Here is a 21,114-nt window from a genome sequence, read left to right on the forward strand (position 1 = left end):
TGTTTTTAGAACTTTTCCTTATTCGGTGGGAATATGATTCTACATGTGTGCACCTGTGTGTCAGATTGTTTTTTTCCTTTTCTTACATCCTCCACATGAAGGGCAACACTTTGTATCATAGTATTCAAGACATGGATTTCAGGGAGAAGAAAAAATACCCTCCAATGACTTTGCTCCAATGACAGTTGCGAACAAGGGTCAACACACTATCAATTGTATGAAGGACACTTGGTGGAAGGGTGACTTTATTACAGCTAGTAGGCAGATTAGGTATGGTATCAGAAAATGTGTGAATGCCAAGTGGACAACAATTGGACTGTGGAGGCTAGTTTTGTAGGTTGACTTGCATTGGCTGTAGTACTAGTAATTCAGTTCAATTAGGTATTGCACAAAAATTTTATAGATACGGTTAACATCTCTAATCAATTGAATTTAAGAAGAGGATATTTTCTTGATAAATGGGGAGGCCTAATCCCCTCACTGAAACGCCTTCAGAGCAGACTTTTAGAAGGTGGAAAATGCAAGAGAAGAGGTTCTCCCTTAGAGCTTCTGCAACACCTGGTTGTGGCCCCGTGAGACCCTTTTCAGATTTCTAATCTCCTGAACTACAAGACGATCAATTTGTGCTCTCTTAAGGGACTAAGTTTGTACAATTGGGTAAAGCAGCAAGAGAAAGCCTTACAGGGACAGACCAGCAGACAGGAAGGAAAAATGACAAGAGGGCAGGCATGTTGGGGACAGGTGCATAATCAAGAGTTACACGCACAGTCAGAGCTGCAGCTGGGTAGGAGGAGGGTAGCAGAAAACGAGTAGAAATCTTGGAAAAGGGTGAGACAGAGAAGGGCAGACACTCTGATGGGCAAGAGGAGGAGATCATGGAGGCTGGCAGGGGTCCAGACAGAAGACAGGAGATAGGAGAGACAGAGAGGAAGACAGGATGGCAGGCAGGAGGGCCTCAGGGATCATCCCTGTCTGCACATGTTTTAGAGGAGCTTCCTGAGATGCAGGTGGATCCCATTCTTGGACCTCAACACAATTCTTGGCCAGGGAACAGGGACCCTGGAAGGATCTGGCGCCAGCTCAAAGCGGAGCAGGGTCAGGGCCACCGCCACCTTCATCTCGCTCATGGCAAACTGCTTCCTGATGCAGTTCCTGGGTCAGGGAGGGAAAAGGAAATGAGAAGTGGCCTCAATCCCCTTGCTGGGAACAGCACATGCAGGGCCCTCCTGCATGGGCCCAGCCCCAATCCCTTTCCTTCCCAGACACACACACATCTCGACCCAAGCCTTGCTTCACACTCTGCCCCTGACCTTTGACAAAGCCGACAGTCTTCCAGAACTAACTCCTACTCCTACCTCTGCTGCCAGCAGGCCTGAAATCCTCTTACAAGGGGTTCAGCTCCCTGAGCCACCCAGGCAAGTCAAGTGATCACTGCAAGAGTTAATCATAGGTTGTTTGCTTTCTTCATAAGCCATTTTTGGTTTCACGAGGTGGAGGTACTCTAAAGGGAGACTGGGTCACATATCAGGCCCTAACCAGTGGGTGGGGGCAGCTATAGGGACCCAGGTCCTCAGAGAAAGGACAAGATGGAATTGTGTAAGGAAGTCAGAATGGCAACAGGGAAACATCCTGGACATGCAAGATCTTAGCAATGCTCAACATGCTACACCATCTGCCTTCCAGTTTGGGTCCAGACTCTAGCCTTCCCCTCGACCCCTCTGTCAACCAGCTGCTGTAGATTCCAATTGTACTGCACAAATGTCCTTGTCCTTGCCTTCCATCTCTCAGCCTCCTCACCTGGGCTTCTCTGTCTCTTGCCTCCCCTGCCCTCTCCTGCAGCCCCATCCAGCTCAGACTCTCCCAGGCCCTCCATCACAGTTACGGCATGTCCACGTGCCTCAGCTGGCATCAAATCCCTCTCTGGCTTGTTGCCTCACTCACCTGTCACCTGTCTCCTGTCCAGCTCTGCCCACCAGCTTAGCTCTGTTGATTAGATCCTTGAGAATGCCCTCCCCCCACCTCTGCCTGCGACATGCTCAACGCTAAGAGCAATGACAGCCCACCCTCACCCCCTCTGCTGGCTGCACATCTGTACTCATGGACCCAGCATCACACTGGTGTTTTTCACTCAGGAACACATGACTCCAGAACAGGAAAGTGCCAGATACATGTAACGTCACACAGTTTGTTCAATGTCAATGATGGAGTGAAAGAATGAATGAACGAATGATGTCTCCTTTGAGTGGAAGCATTTATCTCTGGTCTGTGGACTCTTGGAGGCCAGGGCAGTACCTTTCCGCTGTGTTGCCAACTCCCAACACAGGACTTGGCACAAAGAGACAGGCTTAATAAGTAGTCTCATAATTGAATGATGTTTATTGAACTGAAAAAATACCTGAATGGAATAAAATATGAGTGACCATTAGGTCTGAGCTAGGAATGAAGCCGTCTAGCCCTCTCCTGTCTCTGCTGGAAGCCACACGTCTTCCTCTAATGTCTAGGCTCAAATCCTGCAGCCAGTATCTGGAAAAATAGTTTGCTTAAAGCCTATTTTGTGAAAGTGGATTTACTATTTGAAGAAAAGAACTTGTGTCTAGTAACTACTTACAAGGTTTATGGAGGTTACTATTTTGAGGACCATTTCAGCAGCATTGGAGGATTTCACAGCAGCCACTCTGGAGAATAGTCACCCAGCTCCACAGCCACTTCAAGTCTGCCTTATGTTTTACACACCAGGAACTTTGCAAATGCCATATACAAACGTGTCATCGACAAAAGAGTGGTTCCTCAAAAGCAGTGGATTGTCCTCATTTTACGCTTTTTTTTTTTTTTTTTTTACCATTTTTGGCTATGTAGGTTCTAGGACTATGACGTATAAATCCCATTCACACAAAGAATTTTGCCAACTGGGAAAGTTGTCATGGTTATGTGAAATCAATGGGCAGTAAACATTTTGTTGGATTAGACTGAAAAAAAAAAGAGAAGACAGGTATTGATGTGGACTGTGTTGAAATGGCTACTCTAAATGTTCATGTATATGATTTAACCACTTAAAACGAGAATCCACAGGTTACCCAAACACAGGCAAACATCACTGATACAGTAAATGGCAGATCAGTGAATTAGGTACACAAGATAGTGGGCTGGACTGACAATATGGGAAGAGAGAAATCATCTTTTGAGATACCAATAACTGAGAAAAGCAAATATCTGAAATATTTTAATTCTGAGAGGTCATCCTTCTAAAGTGAGGAAAGCACAAGAATACACAAAACTTCGGAACACCAGGACACTGAACTATGGTTGGTATTAAGAGCAATGGGCCAAAGTCACCATGGCAGGCTGTGTTGCCACCTTTCTTTTGAACATGGAGACACAACAGCTCTTTCCCAAACACACAATCACACGATGCCAATAACGGCAGACACCACAGATGAACAGAAGAGGTCACAACATGAAATACATGCTCAGTGACACCCCCACTCAAGTGCAACTATCTCACCTTGATCCTCCTCAGAAGGGCAAGAGAGCATCGCTGTGTTGAGCAGAACATGGTCCAAACTGCAAGAGTCAAACACCTGCAGAGGGTGCACCAGGGCCAGGACAGGTGTGGTCAAACCCCTCCTTTCTATCAACCAACCACCACACAGACCACCAGAGGTGAGCCAGTGAGATGGAGGTGTCTGGAGAGATCATCCCATCCCCTCCTCCCAAGGCCATCCTACCTCTGGATTTGGCCACACCTCTGGGTTGTGGTGAAGGGCATAAATGGAGAGGAAGACTAAGAATCCTATGGGATAGACAACAGAAGACTGACCATACCAATGCCACAAGGAGCCATGTGCATGCACAAACAGCTGGGCAGTCACAATGAGAGACACTTCTCATCACTCTGAGTGGATGGACTGTGTTGAAAGGGATGTGGGGCTTACATGGCAAAGCATGTGTGCACAGATTACTAGAAAACCAGGACCAGTCTGGGAACTAGGAAAGAACTAGCGGCTTACTTTTTGGAGCAACTCAAGTAACAGACAACTCACATTTATCAAATGCAACCTATGAGCCCTTGGGGAACATGCATGAACTTATCCACCCTCACAACAATCATCCAATGAAGGTGCTCATATCCCTTATGTTCTCATGAAGCACATGCACCTCGGGTAGGCTAAGCTACTTGCCTATGACCACACAGCTAGAATGTGGCAGGGTTGGAGGATTGGCCTCCAACCATGGCTGAGATCTCAGATATGATCTTCAGCTGCTCTCTGCCATCAACCTGAGGCCTCCCCAGAGACTGGACCGTTTGAACTATGACAGTGAATTCTCTAGTCTCTCTCATTAGCCTAGATCCCATAAGGAAAGACCGCATCTCCCCCTCCCCCACCTGACTGTCTTTCAAGCACTCACATCTCAGGGAATTAGAATATTAGGGCAAAACCCAAAGCCACATTCAGAGGCTGCCATTTGTTTATTGAGCTTCTGCTGGATTTAAACTCTGTGCAAAGCGCATCATATACCTCACCCAAACTGCAAAGGAAGCATTAATTTTGAGTGGAAACTAGTCTCAAAGATTTTCAGGAACTGTCCTAGGACGTATAGATTTCCGACCTCCCATATGTTCTTATGTAGTGAGTGTGGTGACGTTCATACCTTTGGGTAAGTAGCGTCCATCAGGGAAGGTGATGGGTTTGCTGAGCTCTCTTCTGATGCCTGGAACTGGCGGATAGAGTCGCAATGCCTCATTGATGCACATGGTGGAGTAGGGGATCTGGTCTAGGTGATCCCTGAAACAAAGCTATCCTGAAGGACAGGCAAGACCCTGGCAAGCAGGGAATTCTCTAGTTGAGCGGGCAGGGCTCTCCCATCTCATGAGCACTCACCAGGTGATGGAGGTGCCATCCCCCAGGAGACTCTGGATCTCCTCCCAGCATGTCTCTTGATGCTCAGCGTGTGTGGCCAGGGCATAGAAGCTCCAGGAGATGCCACTGGCTGTGGTGTCATGGCCCCCATACATGAGCGTGTCCACTTTGGCATGGAGGCCCTTATCAGAAAGCTGCTCCCGATGACATGAATAGACACTTTCCCAAAGAAGACATCCAGATGGCCACAGGCACGTGACAAGATGCTCAACATCACTCATCATCAGGGAAATACAAATCAAAATCATACAGAGATACCACCTCACACCTGACAGGGTGGCTAAAATTGACAACTCAGGAAACAACAGATGTTGGTGAGGATATGGAGAATCGGAAACCCTCTTGCACTGTTCTGGGAATGCAAACCGGTGCAGCCATTCTGGAAAACAGTGTGGAGGTTCCTCAAACAAATTAAAATAGAACTACCCTACAACCCAGCAATTGCACTACTAGGAGTTTATCCAAAGCATACAGGAATGCTGATTCATAGCAGCACTTGTACCCCAATGTTTATAGCAGCGCTTTCAACAATAGGCAAATATGGAAAGAGCCCAAATGTCCATCAACTAATGAATGGATAAAGAAGATGTGGTTTAGGGGTGCCTCGGTGCCTCAGTCGTTTAAGCATTAGACTTTAGCTCAGGCCATGATCTCACAGTCCGTGAGTTCGAGCCCCGCATCGGACTCTGTGCTGACAGCTCAGAGTCTGGAGCCTGCCTCAGATTCTGTGTCTCCCTCTCTCTCTCTCTCCCCTTCCCCTGCTCACACTCTCACTCTGTCTCTCAAAAATAAATAAATGTTGAGTGTCAGGTCTCGACTGGGGAGGAAGATAGTGGCGTAGGAGGACACTGGGCTCACTGCGTCCTGCTGATCACTTAGATTCCACCCACACCTGCCTAATTAACCCAGAAAATCACCAGAAGACTAGCTAGAAGCTAGAAGAAAACCACTAGAAGACCAGAAGATTCTCTGGAGCCAAGCGTAGACGAGAGGCCCACAGAAGAGGGTAGGAAGGATGGAGAGGCGGTGCGTGCTACACGGACAGGCAGGAGGGAGCCGGGGTGGAGGGGCAGCCCGCCAGCAAAGCAGAGCCCCCCAGTCTGGCTTACAAAAGCGGAGGGGCTGGACGGAGTGTGCTCTGACAGCAAGCGGGACTTAATATCTGGAAGGTTATAAGTTAATGGCTCTGCTCGGAGAGCGGGAGGGCTGGAGGACAACGGGAGGGAGAGTTGTTGAGCCCCGGACGACAGAGCTCAGCTTGGCGGGGAACAAAGGTGCTCGCCAGCGCTATCTCCCTCGCCCATCCCCCAGGCAAAATCCCAAAGGGGACCATTTCCTGTCAGGGAACTTGCTTGCACCACACAAACACCCAACGCTGTGCTTCTGCGGATCCATCCCTCCGGCGGCAGGTCTGACTCCCTCCCGGTGCTGCAGGGCCCCTCCCAAAGCGGATCACCGAAGAAAAAGCGAGCTGAGCCTACCCCTCCCATCCCAGTGCACCTTGCTGATCCACCCCAGCTAATATGACAGATCCCCAGCACCACAAGCCTGGCAGTGTGCAAGTAGCCCAGATGGGCCACGCCACCCCACAGTGAATCCCACTCTTAGCAGAGGGGAAGAGAAGGTACACACCAGTCTGACTGTGGCCCCAGCAGTGGGCTGGGGCAGACATCAGGTCGGACTGCAGCCCCACCCACCAATGCAAGTTATTCAAGACAGCACAAGAGAAGTGCCCTGCAGTTCTGCACCACTCCAGGGACTATCCAAAATGATGAAACGGAAGAATTCCCCTCAAAAGAATCTCCAGGAAATAACGACAGCTAACGAACTGATCAAAAAGGATTTAAACAATATAACAGAACGTGAATTTAGAATAATAGTCATAAAATTAATTGCTGGGCTTGAAAACAGTATAGAGGACAGCAGAGACTCTATTGCTACAGAGATCAAGGGACTAAGGAACAGCCAGGAGGTGCTAAAAAATGCTATCCAGCTGCAAAATAAAATGGAGACAACCACAGCTCGGATTGAAGAAGCAGAGGAGAGAATAGGTGAACTAGAAGATAAAATTATGGAAAAAGAGGAAGCTGAGAAAAAGAGAGATAAAAAAAATCCAGGAGTATGAGGGGAAAATTAGAGAACTAAGTGATGCACTAAAGAGAAATAATCTATGCATAATTGGTATTCCAGAGGAGGAAGAGAGAGGGAAAGGTGCTGAAGGTGTACTTGAAGAAATCATAGCTGAGAACTTCCCTGATCTGGGGAAAGAAAAAGGCATTGAAACCCAAGAGGCACAGAGAACTCCCTTCAGACGTAACTTGAATCGATCTTGTGCACAACATATCATAGTGAAACTGGCAAAATACAAGGATAAAGAGAAAATTCTGAAAGCAGCTAGGGATAAACGTGCTCTAACATATAAAGGGAGACCGATAAGACTCATGACCGATCTCTCTACTGAAACTTGGCAGGCCAGAAAGGAATGGCAGGAGATCTTCAATGTGATGAACAGAAAAAATATGCAGCTGAGAACCCTTTATCCAGCAAATTGGTCATTTAGAATAGAAGGAGAGATAAAGGTCTTCCCAAACAAACAAAAACTGAAGGAATTCGTCACCACTAAACCAGCCCTACAAGAGATCCTAAGGGGGATCCTGTGAGACAAAGTACCAGAGACATCGCTACAAGCATGAAACCTACAGACATCACAATGACTCTAAACTCATATCTTTCTATAATAACACTGAATGTAAATGGACTAAATGCGCCAACCAAAAGACATAGGGTATCAGAATGGATAAAAAAAAAAACAAAAAACAAGACCCATCTATTTGCTGTCTACAAGAGACTCATTTTAGACCTGAGGACACCTTCAGATTGAGAGTGAGGGGATGGAGAACTATTTATCATGCCACTGGAAGTCAAAAGAAAGCTGGAGTAGCCATACTTATATCAGACAAACTAGACTTTAAATTAAAGGCTGTAACAAGAGATGAAGAAGGGCATTAAATAATAATCACAGGGTCTATCCATCAGGAAGAGCTAACAGTTATAAAAGTCTATGCGCCAAATACAGGAGCCCCCAAATATATAAAACAATTACAAACATAAGCAACCTTATTGATAAGAATGTGGTAATTGCAGGGGACTTTAACATTCCACTTACAGAAATGGAGAGATCATCTAGACACACGGTCAATAAAGAAGCAAGGGCCCTGAATGATACATTGGATCAGATGGACTTGACAGATATATTTAGAACTCTGCATCCCAAGGCAACAGAATATACTTTTTTCTTGAGTGCACATGGAACATTCTCCAAGATAGATCACATACTGGGTCACAAAACGGCCCTTCATAAGTATATAAGAATTGAGATCATACTATGCATACTTTCAGACCACAACGCTATGAAGCTTGAAATCAACCACAGGAAAAAGTCTGGAAAGCCTCCAAAAACATGGAGGGTAAAGAACACCCTACTAAAGAACAAATGGGTCAACCAGGCAATTAGAGAAGAAATTAAAAAATATATGGAAACAAACGAAAATGAAAATACAACAATCCAAACGCTTTGGGATGCAGCGAAGGCAGTCCTGAGAGGAAAATACATTGCAATCCAGGCCTATCTCAAGAAACAAGAAAAATCCCAAATACAAAATCTAACAGCACACCTAAAGGAAATAGAAGCAGAACAGCAAAGACATCCTAAACCCAGCAGAAGAAGAGAAATAATAAAGATCAGAGCAGAAATAAACAATATAGAATCTAAAAAAACTGTAGAGCAGATCAACGAAACCAAGAGGTGGTTTTTTGAAAAAATAAACAAAATTGATAAACCTCTAGCCAGGCTTCTCAAAAAGAAAAGGGAGATGACCCAAATAGATAAAATCATGAATGAAAATGGAATTATTACAACCAATCCCTCAGAAATACAAGCAATTATCAGGGAATACTATGAAAAACTATATGCCAACAAACTGAACAACCTGGAGGAAATGCACAAATTCCTAAACACCCACACACTTCCAAAACTCAATCAGGAGAAAATAGAAAGCTTGAACAGACCCATAACCAGTGAAGAAATTGAATCAGTTATCAAAAATCTCCTAACAAATAAGAGTCCAGGACCAGATGGCTTCCCAGGGGAGTTCTACCAGACGTTTAAAGCAGAGGTAATACCTATCCTTCTCAAGCTATTCCAAAAAACAGAAAGAGAAGGAAAACTTCCAGACTCATTCTATGAAGCCAGTATTACTTTAATTCCTAAACCAGAGAGACGCAGTAAAAAAAGAGAACTATAGGCCAATATTCCTGATGAATATGGATGCAAAAATTCTCAATAAGATACTAGCAAATTGAATTCAACAACATATAAAAAGAATTATTCACCATGATCAAGTAGGATTCATTCCTGGGATGCAGGGCTGGTTCAACATTCGCAAATCAATCAACATGATGCATCACATTAATAAAAGAAAAGATAAGAACCATATGATCCTGTCAATAGATGCAGAGAAAGAATTTGACAAAATTCAGCATCCTTTCTTAATAAAAACCTCGAGAAAGTCGGGATAGAAGGAACATAATTAAACATCATAAAAGCCATTTATGAAAAGCCCACAGCTAACATCATTCTCGATGGGGAGAAACTGAGAGCTTTCTCCCTGAGATCAGGAACACGACAGGGGTGTCCACTCTCACCGCTGTTGTTTCACATAGTGTTGGAAGTGCTAGCATCAGCAATCAGACAACAAAAGGAAATCAAAGGCATCCAAATTGGCAAAGATGAAGTTAAGCTTTCACTTTTTGCAGATGACATGATATTATACATGGAAAATCCGATAGACTCCACCAAAAGTCTGCTAGAACTGATACATGAATTCAGCAAAGTCACAGGATATAATATCAATGTACAGAAATCAGTTGCATTCTTATACACTAACAATGAAGCAACAGAAAGACAAATAAAGAAACTGATCCCATTCACAATTGCACCAAGAAGCATAAAATACCTAGGAATAAATCTAGCCAAAGATGTACAAGATCTGTATGCTGAAAACTAAAGAAAGCTTATGAAGGAAATTGAAGAAGATATAAAGAAATGGAAAAACATTCCGTGCTTATGGGTTGGAAGAATAAATATTGTCAAAATGTCAATACTACCCAAAGCTATCTACACATTCAATGCAATCCCAATCAAAATTGCACCAGCCTTCTTCTCGAAGCTAGAACAAACAATCCTAAAATTCATATGGAACCACAAAAGGCCCCGAATAGCAAAAGTAATTTTGAAGAAGAAGACCAAAGCAGGAGGCATCACAATCCCAGACTTTAACCTCTACTACAAAGCTGTAATCATCGAGACAGCAATGGTATTGGCACAAAAACAGACACATAGACCAATGGAATAGAATGGAAACCCCAGAACTAGACCCACAAAAGTATGGCCAACTAATCTTTGACAAAGCAAGAAAGAACATCCAATGGAAAAAAGACAGTCTCTTTAACAAATGGTGCTGGGAGAACTGGGCAGCAACATGCAGAAGATTGAAACTAGACCACTTTCTGACACCATTCACAAAAATAAACTGAAAATGGATAAAGGACCTGAATGTGAGACAGGAAACCATCAAAACCCTAGAGGAGCAAACAGGAAAAGACCTCTGTGACCTCAGCCGTAGCAATTTCTTACTTGACACAACCCCAAAGGCAAGGGAATTAAAAGCAAAAATGAACTATTGGGACCTCATGAAGATAAACAGCTTCTGCACAGAAAAGGAAACAACCAACAAAACTAAAAGGCAACCAACGGAATAGGAAAAGATATTTGCAAATGACATATCGGACAAAGGACTAGTATCCAAAATCTATAAAGAGTTCACCAAACTCCACACCCAAAAAACAAATAACCCAGTGAAGAAATAGGCAGAAAACATGAATAGACACTTCTCTAAAGAAGACATCCGGATGGCCAGCAGGCACATGAAAAGATGTTCAACGTCGCTCCTCATCAGGGAAATACAAATCAAAACCACACTCAGATATCACCTCACGCCAGTCAGAGTGGCCAAAATGAACAAATCAGGAGACTATAGATGCTGGAGAGGATGTGGAGAAGCGGGAACCCTCTTGCACTGTTGGTGGGAATGCAAACTGGTGCAGCCACTCTGGAAAACAGTGAGGAGGTTCCTCAAAAAATTAAAAATAGACCTACCCTATGACCCAGCAATAACACTGCTAGGAATTTACCCAAGGGATACAGGAGTACTGATGCATAGGGGCACTTGTACCCCAATGTTTATAGCAGCACTCTCAACAATAGCCAAATTATGGAAAGAGCCTAAGTGTCCATCAACTGATGAATGGATAAAGAAATTGTGGTTTATATACACAATGGAGTACTACGTGGCAATGAGAAAGGATGAAATATGGCCCTTTGTAGCAACGTGGACGGAACTGGAGAGTGTTATGCTAAGTGAAATAAGCCATCCAGAGAAAGGCAGATAGCATATGTTTTCACTCTTATGTGAATCCTGAGAAACTTAACAGGAACCCATGGGGGAGGGGAAGGAAAAAAAAAAGAGAGAGAGATTAGAGTGGGAGAGAGCCAAGCATAAGAGACTCTTAAAAAATGAGAACAAACTGAGGGTTGATGGGGGGGTGGGAGGGAGGGGAGGTTGGGTGATGGGTATTGAAGAGGGCATCTTTTGGGATGAGTACTGGGTGTTGTATGGAACCAATTTGACAATAAATTTCATATATTTAAATTAATTAGTTAATTAATGTTAAAAATTTTTAAAAAGAAATGTGGTTTATATATACAGTGGAATCCTACTTGGCAATGAGAAAGAATGAAGTCCTGCCATTTGCAACAACACGGATGGAACTCTAGGGTGTTTTGCTAAGTGAAATAAGTCCCTCAGAGAAAGATATCATATGTTGTCACTCATACGTGGAACTGGAAAAACTTAACAAGACCATGGGGGAAGGGAAGGGGAAAAAATAGTTTCAAACAGAGAGGGAGGCAAACCCATAAGAGACTGTTAAATACAGAGAACAAACAGGGTTGATGGGGGTGGGGCGCTGGGGAGAGGCTGAAATGGGTGATGAGCATTGAGGAAGGCACTTGTTGGCATGAGCACTGGGTGTTGTATGTAAGCAATGAATCATGGGACTCTACCCCCAAAACCAAGCGCACACTGTATGCACTATATGTTAGCTAACTTGACGATAAATTATATATAAAAGAATTAAAGGAAAGCAGCCTCCATCTTCCATGAGGGAAGGGGAGGTGAAAAGGCAGGGTTTGCCCCACTCCTCCAAGCTTGTGGGCAAAGCCTCAGGCCTCCCCTGTTCACACTCACTTTGGCAAAGAGGAGGATGTCTAGGAAATCCGAGTGCCTCTTGCTCCTGACCTTCTCCTGCTCTCCCTCTTCCTGCAGCTGACCCTCCATCAGCTGGATCACTCAGTCTGTCCCAGAACAGAGTCCCAGGCAGAGCTGAGAGCTCTGGGTGCCCAGACACAGCTACCCACCTTGGCCCACCTGCCCCCAGCTGTCCCAGCCTGGGTGCCAGCTGGATCAGGAGGAGAGTGGTAATGGGTGTGCATGTCAGGGTGAGAGCTGTAGCACCATATGCTTGCGGTCAGGTCACCCCTCAACAGGACAGCCCAGGGAGGCTCTGCTTGAATGCTGCTGGCAGGGGGTCTCATTCAATCTTCACCCACGTGCTGACACATGTCAGCTCCTGCACAGCACTGGCATCCTAACACCTGCACCAGGGGGGGCACCCAGTGTGGGTGTGTCCCAGCCCCTGGAGCGGCCGTGGGGCAACAGGGCTCTGCCTGAGTGTTTGGGGCCAGTCCCTTTGGGATGTGTCCGATGAAGTGGGGGAGCTGGCCAGGGATCAGAGTCCAACCTGTGTGTTGGCAGGCCTGGTGGTTCCAGCAGCCTTCAGGCATCAGCTTGTTGATGATGCTATTCTGGTGGAAAGCATTCCTCTTTTGGGGGGTGGGAGGGGGTGGTAAGGTTTCTAACATCCCCAGTTGCCTGGAGGTAGGACTGGGAGATCCTGAATGGGGAGGATACAGAAGGGCCTTGATCGAAGGAGATATCTGCCCTGGAGTGGATTGGGCCTGTAGATGGAGGGTTCCTCAATCAGTGGGACAGGCAACCCGAGGCATTCACCATTACTGTCTTATGCCCTCGAGACCCTCAGTCCTTTATGAGTGATATGGACAGCTAGGCTTCTCCCTATGCCAGGGATCAGGGATCTGTGCCTAATGAAGGCTTGATGTGGGCTGGATTTGACTGTGGCATGGGGCTTTCTGCAGAATGTGACTGTTTGAGCTGGGAAACACCCAAGCTGCCCTACCTACCTCTCAGGATAAGTCCACACCAGATGGTAGGAAATAGGACCCGGCAGCTGAGAATTTCACTGACCTGTCTGCTTGCTGGCTGCTGTGGTAGCTGAAGGCACACCTCCTAATGGTGTCCAAGGTCATTAAGTAGACATATCCAAAGTTCTCCACATATGAATTCAGTTTGTTGAGGTCCTCCCATTTGTCCTGTGGTGGAGGGACCCATTAATCCTCTACTCCTCCAGAAGGCCCATGCTGACAAGGCTAGGCTCTCTCTCTGTCTCTCCAAATATTCTGATGAGATGTCCTCTCTTTCTAAAGTGGATGTATTTTCAGCAAAGTAGGAACTTATAGCAAGTAAGTGTTTGTAATGTGGTGAGTATTTTCTTGGGAATTTTCATTGTATAATTAATCACAATCTCTTATAACTTAGGAGCAAGTGATGGTGCTAACCACCTTTTTGCAGACCAGAAAACTTTGTTTCCCAGGCACAAAGGGGAAATCTTTTCTGTCCTTTTGATCTAGAGACAAGAAACAAGTGAAGTCCCACATTAGAGAGCAAGTTTCAGGGGAGGAGAAAGGCTAAGAGGCCAGTACTGGTGTTCCTAAGGAAGGGATATCAGGGACCTAGAATCCTTTTGTTCAACAAAAGTCAGCTGAGTACAGTTAGTGAGAAATAGGGTCCTGCTCAGAGGCGATATTATGGCATGACCCAGCCCTGGTCTCCATTTCCTTCTATGGAATGTCTAAAACCCATGCAGCAGAAGCCTTCAGCACTAGCCCAGAGCCCACCTCAGTGACATCCTGGGGTGTTCACCTGCCACTGAAGCTACTACTGCCCAGGCCAGCCAGGGCCACTTGTCCTGTCATCCAGGGAGATCAACTGCTTTTCCTGTCCAAACCAAAGACATGAAATGAGAGAAGGGACCCTGGATCCACCATGGCTCTCTTTTCTGTGGGCAATGAACACAGAGTGGAGGCAAGCTGGTGTCTGGGTACTTTTCTGTCCCATATACTCTTCAGGACCTCTGTCTCATAGTAAGGTATAAGTGCATGATTTCAGGGGCTATGCCTGATGGATGTCTCCAGGACACACCTGCCTGAAAGTGGACTCTGTGATCTGTGCTGTGGGTGTGAGTGTGCAAGTGAGTGAGGGCCGGACTTACCAGCACCATGCAGACACAGCCCACGTAGGGCTTCAGGATGTCATAGTGGAAGGCTGGGGTCAGCACCCACTAGTGCTGGAACCACCTCTGCCCATTCAACAGGAGCAAACCATACCCTGGGCCACAATGGGGGTGTGTGGGGGGAGGTACTCCCAAGAGTTGTCCAGGGAATGTAGGAAGAACACAGGGTGTGAGAAGAAGGACATCTTGGGCAATGCAGGTAGGCCAGTGTATGTCGGGAAGGTGACTTCACAAATGCTGGTTCACAGCAAGTGGTCATGACAGCTGAGAGATCAAGGTGGAAACTGAGTGGGGTGCCAGTCCTAGAAGGACTATGGTGAAAAGTCAGGCTAAGATCATTCTATCACTGCAAAGTGATGTGGAAGAGGTTGAGCTGCAGGAGGGCTCTCCCCACCATAAGGAAGTGTTTTATCAGCAAGGATCAGAGAGAATGTGGCTCCATTTAGAGTTGAGGGGTGTGAGTGACTGTGGTGCCGGTCAGCTCTTGTTTAATCTGGGCCGAATGGGTAGGTGTTGGCAAACCTAACCAGAAGGTGGACTGTAGTCCTGGTTAAATGTACTTACCTATCCAGGGAGCCAGAAATCTGTAATACCTTGACACTTTGGATGAAAATTAAGAGGGGCATTACAGGAAACTGGAGTGGAACAAGGAAGGCAGCTTGGGCAAGGCCATTGTCACTGGTCCCATCATGAGGATTGTCACCCGGCAGTTTGTGTCCAGCCACCTCCCACATGCCACCCAAACCCAATTCTCTTTCTTTCCTGATAGTCGTTGTGAGCTCAGGAGGTCAGACTCTATGTCCACAGCACAGCCCCCCGGGAACAGGTGAGTGGATTGGGCAAAAACAAAGACTTTGTTTTGCTGCCAAAGAAAAACCAAATCTCGTTTTTTCTATAAGTTGTGGTGGCTCGCCCATCCCATTACTCACCATAGACAACCGTCAGAGGTGCCAAAGCCAAGTCATCTTGTGTAGGAAATTGTCTTTCACTTCTGAAATCATTAAAGTTTGACTAAGAAAGGAAAGAAAGAATTCTAGAAGATGAGAAGGAAGGAAGGAGGGAAGGAAAGAAGGAAGGAACAAAGGAAGGAAGGGAAGGAGGGAGGGAAGAATAAGAAGAGGAGAGAAGAGAAGAGGAAGAGAAAAAGAAAAGAAAAGAGGAGAGAAGGGAAGGGAAAAGAAGGAAAAGAAGGAGAGGAGAGGAGAGGAGAGGAGAGGAGAGGAGAGGAGAGGATACTGTTTCAGAGTTCCGTTTCAGTAATTATTGGGCCTCATGCTGGCATGTGCACTGGGTGGATGCTTGGCAGAGGGTCAGGTGTTGATAGCTGACCCTCCAGTCTCTTCTGCAATTTCAAAGACCCAAGGGCATGTATCCAAGAGGCAAGAGCTGCTTCAACAGGTGTAAGGGTGTCTTCTCACCAGATCACCCCAGGATCACATTCATGTAGTCAGGGTCATAGACCATGAGCTCCACCTATGTTTCCCACAGCCAGTGAGGACAGGCACATGGGAATTTCTCTACCCATTTCTGTAGGCATTGCAGATCATCTTCTTTATGGAACTGTCACCAAAGGAAAGATAACTCAGTAAACCCTTTCCTCTGGCTCCAGGGTTAGAGTTGGGGTTAAGGGCTGGTGGACACAGGGAGAGAGTTCTGGATCTAGCTGCAGAATGAAGTGTTCAGAACTGTGTCTTATGTGGCACAAAAAAACAGACACTCAGATCAACGGAACAGAATAAAGAACCCAGAAATGGACCCACAAACATATAGCCAACTAATCTTTGACAAAGCAGGAAAAAATGTCCAATGGAATAAAGACAGCCTCTTCAGTAACTGGTGCTGGGAAAACTGGACAGCGACACGCAGAAAAAAGAACCTGGACCACTTTCTTACCTCATACATAAAAATAAACTCAAAATGGATGAAAGACCTAAATGTAACAGAGGAAGCTATCAAAATCCTTGAGGAGAAAGCAGGCAAAAACCTCTTTGACCTTGGCTGCAGCAAATTCTTACTCATCACGTCTCCAGAGGCAAGGGAAACAAAAACAAAAATGAACTATTGGGACCTCATCAAGATAAAAAGCTTCTGCACAGTGAAGGAACACTCAGCAAAACTAAAAGACAACAGACAGAATGGGAGATGATAGTTGCAAATGACATATCGTATAAAAGGTTAGTATCCAAAATCTATAAAGAACTTAAGCTCAACACCCAAAAACCAAATAATCCAGTGAAGAAATGGGCAAAAGACGTGAATAGACACTTCTCCAAAGAAGACATTGGATGGCCAACCGACACATAAAAAAATGCTCAACATCACTCATCGTCCGGGAAGTACAATTCAAAACCACAATGAGATACCACCTCACACCTGTCAGAATGGCTAACATTAACAACTCAGACAACAACAGATGTGGGCAAGGATGTGGAGAAAGAGGATCTGTTTTGCATTGCTGGTGGGAATGCAAGCCGGTGCAGCCACTCTGGAAAACAACATGGAGGTTCCTCAAAAAATTAAAAATAGAACTACCCTACGACCCAGCAATTGCACTACTAGGTATTTATCCCACGGATACAGGTGTGCTGTTTCAAAGGGGCACATGCACCTCAAAGTTTGTAGCTACACTATCAACAATAGCCAAAGTATGGAAAGAGCCCAAATGTCCATCGATGGATGAATGGATAAAGAAGATGTGGTATATATACACAATGGAGTATTACTTGGCAACCAAAAAGAATGAAATCTTGCCATTTGCATCTACATGAATAGAACTAAAGGATATTATGCTAAGTGAAATTAGTCAGAAAGACAGATATCATATGATTTCACTCATCTGAGGACTTTAAGACACAGAACAGATGAACACAAGGGAAGGGAAACAAAAATAATATAAAAACAGGGAGGGGACAAAACATAAGAGACTCTTAAATACGGAGAACAAACAGTGGGTTACTGGAGGGGTTGTGGGAGGGGGGATGGGCTAAATGGGTAAAGGTCATTAGGAATCTACTCCTGAAATCAATATTGCACTATATGCTAGCTAACTTGGATATAAATTTAAAAAAAAAAAAAAAGAGCTGTGTCCTATGACCTGGCCTCTGATCCAGACTCTGCTGGCTGTCCAAGGTTGGCCCTAAGGCCAGGTTCTGTCCTATTGTCGAGTAGAGTTAGGAGGCCTGACAATGATGTGCCTACAGAAACTTGTCGAGGATTGACTCCATGGTGTACAAAACTTTTGGAAGTCATTGGTACAACGTTGGCATGAAAAATATATGACAACTTCTATCACTTGGTAACCAGTTTGCCAACTCATTATATTATTTGGAGCATGAAATCGTTTATATTTTAAAATTAAATTTATGTATTAACTTTAGTTTGCCATATTACTTTCAATAGTATCCACCATGCATGTAAATGTTTGTTAGCATTGCATAGTGTTTGGGAGGTACATAGCTAAGTGAAAACTAAATACAAAACTGTGTGCATGATGTAGTTTTACATATTGAATATGCACACAGTTGTTAAGTCTGGATATATAGAGATAAAAATGATACTGTTCTATGGTTTGGATATTTGAGGGTTTTATCTCACTTTCACCTTGTAATAAAAAGAACCTTGTGTGAGCTTCCACCGTCTGCAGTAGTATCCTTCATCTCCTCAGTGGGGATTACAAAAGTCTTTCCTTTCTGACTTCGCTTTCTCTACTTTGCGTCCTGCCACACTGACCATTCCAGCAGCCCTGTTGCTCCTTCCCTGAAGATGCTGTTACTGTTGCTCCTCACACCTGCCCTGCAACACCTGCTTACATTTCCTGTCCTTTGTACACACTCTTTCCTCTACCTGGAGGGCCCTTCTGCTTTGCCACAGAGCAACTGCCACTCCTCAGCTCTCAACACTCTGCTTTGCTCTCCACTTCTGGAATTCACATAGGCAATTGTTCCTGGATGTGTTCCCGTAGGCAACTCCCCTTATTTCTACCACATCTATGTAACTCAAGCAACTCTCTGCTACATTGGCATCTAATTTCTGCCTGCTCCCCCCTGACAATCAGGATTTCCTAGTGCTGAGGTGACCTGTGCTACTGTAGGGCAGGTTCCCTCACTCAGCACATGTTACCGGAGCATTTACTATGTGCACGGCACTGGTTTAAACACTGAATTAGGATATAGCCATAGATCTTACCTGTTTGAAGCTTCTGCTGTACTTGAGGAGACAGACAGAGTAAGTGGCCATGACAGTAGATTATTAATGTGATAAAGGGAAACCCAAGTGTCTTGGGAAGCTTTGGGCACTCAGAATTGGACATTAGAAAGCCCTTCCTCATGCATTTGCTCGTTCATCAAGTCATTGACCAACACCGTATTGGGTTACAAAGATGAATTAGAGGTGGTCTCTCCTACAAGGAGCTCACAACTCTGACACTGCAGACAAAAATAGCGGTGTCAGGTCAGCCCTGCTTTATTAGAAGGACAGTCCAGGGGAAAAAGAGTTGTCCTCTCCACTCCTGAGATGCCCAGAAAAACATCTTGGAGGCGGCTTGGGGCTGGACTTCGGCAGATGGCCATATGAGGGACAAGATCTATCCAGGGAGAAGGGAAAGTGTGAGCAGAGCCGTTGAAGGGGAATGCACAGGCAGGGAGAGACAATGAATGACTAGAGTACAGGAGGAGGTTAGGAAGGAGAAGGGAGAGAGCAGTGTTGGGGCACCAATATGGCATAGGAGCTGTTTCCAGTTCTCCACTTTATGTTCAAGCTACTAGAATGAAGGTGACTCCTTCTCTAAGGAAAGGCAGACATCAGACTCCTACCATTGAACAATCCACAAAACCTTGTTGAGACCCTCACCATGTGGGTCGTTCCTTTGCTCTGGGCACCCTTCACCACCAGCCAGTGCTGTCAGTGCTGGGTGGGTATTGCTGCTCTTGCTGGCCCAGCCTGCCCTCCCATCTCTGGTCCAGCCCCTTCCTACCTCCTGGATGTGCCCAAAGAGCCAGTGGGAAGGAGGGGACGGGAAGCGCTGGACCACTTTGAGCAGCCACTGACTGTGCAGGTAGAGCTTTGCTGCCTTGAGTAACAGCAGAGCCAGGCTTAGCAGAGAGGCCACCGGCAGGAGCCCAGAGACACTGCCCAGGGGTCTGGTGAGACTCAGCATAGAGACACTCATGGTGCAGGGACGGCTGGATTGCTGGCTGTTCCTGTCTGGCCCTGAATATGTCTGTCTTCCCCTGAGCACCCCAGCCCCATCACTGCAGGGAGGATTGCCCTGCCCACCTGGAGGGAGGGCAAAGGGAGAGGGCAGAGCTTTGACAGAGCTTGCAGAGTTCATTAACTGTGAGGATCCACCTTGGGAAACAGTGGGAGGAAAGCTTTCTCAGCAGACAGTGACAGTGGCTGGCAAACTCCCCCTTGCCCTTCTCCCAATTAGTCATCCAGTATTTCAGGAGCACCTCCTAAGTGTCAGGTGTACTAAGTGCCACAACACAGCTGCTTGCAAACAGACATGAGCCCTGACGGCAATAAGAACACAGTCCAGTTACCAAGTGAGAATGTGTGCCTTGGTTGGATTATTATCCCTTTTCAGAGAGCAAGTCTTACAGGGGGCTAATGTGAGATGGCCACAGGAGAACCACTATCAAGAGCGTCAGCTGAGATTAGAATCAGGGGTTCTCCTGACCACTTGCCTCATCTGCCTCAGCAATGTTCCCCATGCTTGTCACTGTCTACCCACCAGTTTTGCCTGGGGCTGACTGTGCTGGCAGACAGAGCACCGGCCTTAGACTCAGATGCCCAACCCTAGGGCACACTCATGATCTAGGAAGCCAGTGACTTAGACTCCCTGAACTTCAGTTTCTCCTTCTGTAATGTGGCATAATCGTCCCTTTCCCAAGTTGCTCCCAGGAATGCACATTCATGCAGTCACTCATGCACTCAGCCAATGTTCTTGAGCTCACAGTCTAAAGGGTAAAAGCAGAGAACTAACATTATAGGAAAACACAATAAAGCCTGTACTGAAAGAGTGAAGTGTAGGCCGGGCCCTACGAGGGAAGGAGAAACCAAAACAGGAGAGTGGGAGATTTAAGGGTGAATAGGAATTCACCAGGTGGAGTGCTAGAGAAGGGGATGGGCGCTAAAGGCTCATGGAGAGCCTATGAAAGCATATATGATGGGGACAACTTAATCTCTTACTTGTTCCTGCTTCTCTTCCCCAAAGTCAACTCTAGGCCCCAAATTCAGAAAAATAAAAACAAAGTATCTTCATGAGGATTTCTTTAGAAGGTACCTCCATGAGTCCCCCTTTCCTTCTGCGCTGTTCCTCACCCATCTCACTAACTCCAAAGTCCTTCTCTTTTGCCCAACCTCGTGACAGGAGATTCATTACACAACCCACAGCACCGGAGTTCTTAGCTCTCTCCCCTAAATCTGGGCTCCTGTCCAAACCCAGGGAGAGGTAACCACTTTACCCATTCCTCTCAACCTTGCCCCAGTTCTCTGTTTACTTCCCATCTCTCTCTGATCCCGGCCCACTGGATTTGGACCCTACTCCTTCCCTTACTTGGCCCAGCACCAGCTTTGCACCTAGCATACCAGGAGCAGTTGTGGAGGGAGGTTGGAAGTGGGATACTTGGGGTGGAATTCTGGGCGT

At 45.9% G+C, this 21,114-nt stretch overlaps 1 protein-coding gene across 2 annotated transcripts in view; it reads right to left on the reverse strand.

Moving 5' to 3' along the window:
- CYP4A105P overlaps window positions 1-19,650 on the reverse strand; it is a 35,983-nt gene extending 16,333 nt beyond the window's left edge. For both annotated transcript variants that reach the window (XM_045035761.1, XM_045035760.1), the window contains exon 1: window positions 19,441-19,650. In XM_045035761.1, the coding sequence (XP_044891696.1) occupies window positions 19,441-19,635 (195 nt within the window). In that variant the 5' untranslated portion in view covers window positions 19,636-19,650. The remainder of the gene's footprint in view (window positions 1-19,440) is intronic.
- Window positions 19,651-21,114: the final 1,464 nt, after the last annotated feature.

Source organism: Felis catus, chromosome C1, assembly GCF_018350175.1.
Source record: "Felis catus isolate Fca126 chromosome C1, F.catus_Fca126_mat1.0, whole genome shotgun sequence".
Lineage (NCBI taxonomy): Eukaryota > Metazoa > Chordata > Mammalia > Carnivora > Felidae > Felis > Felis catus.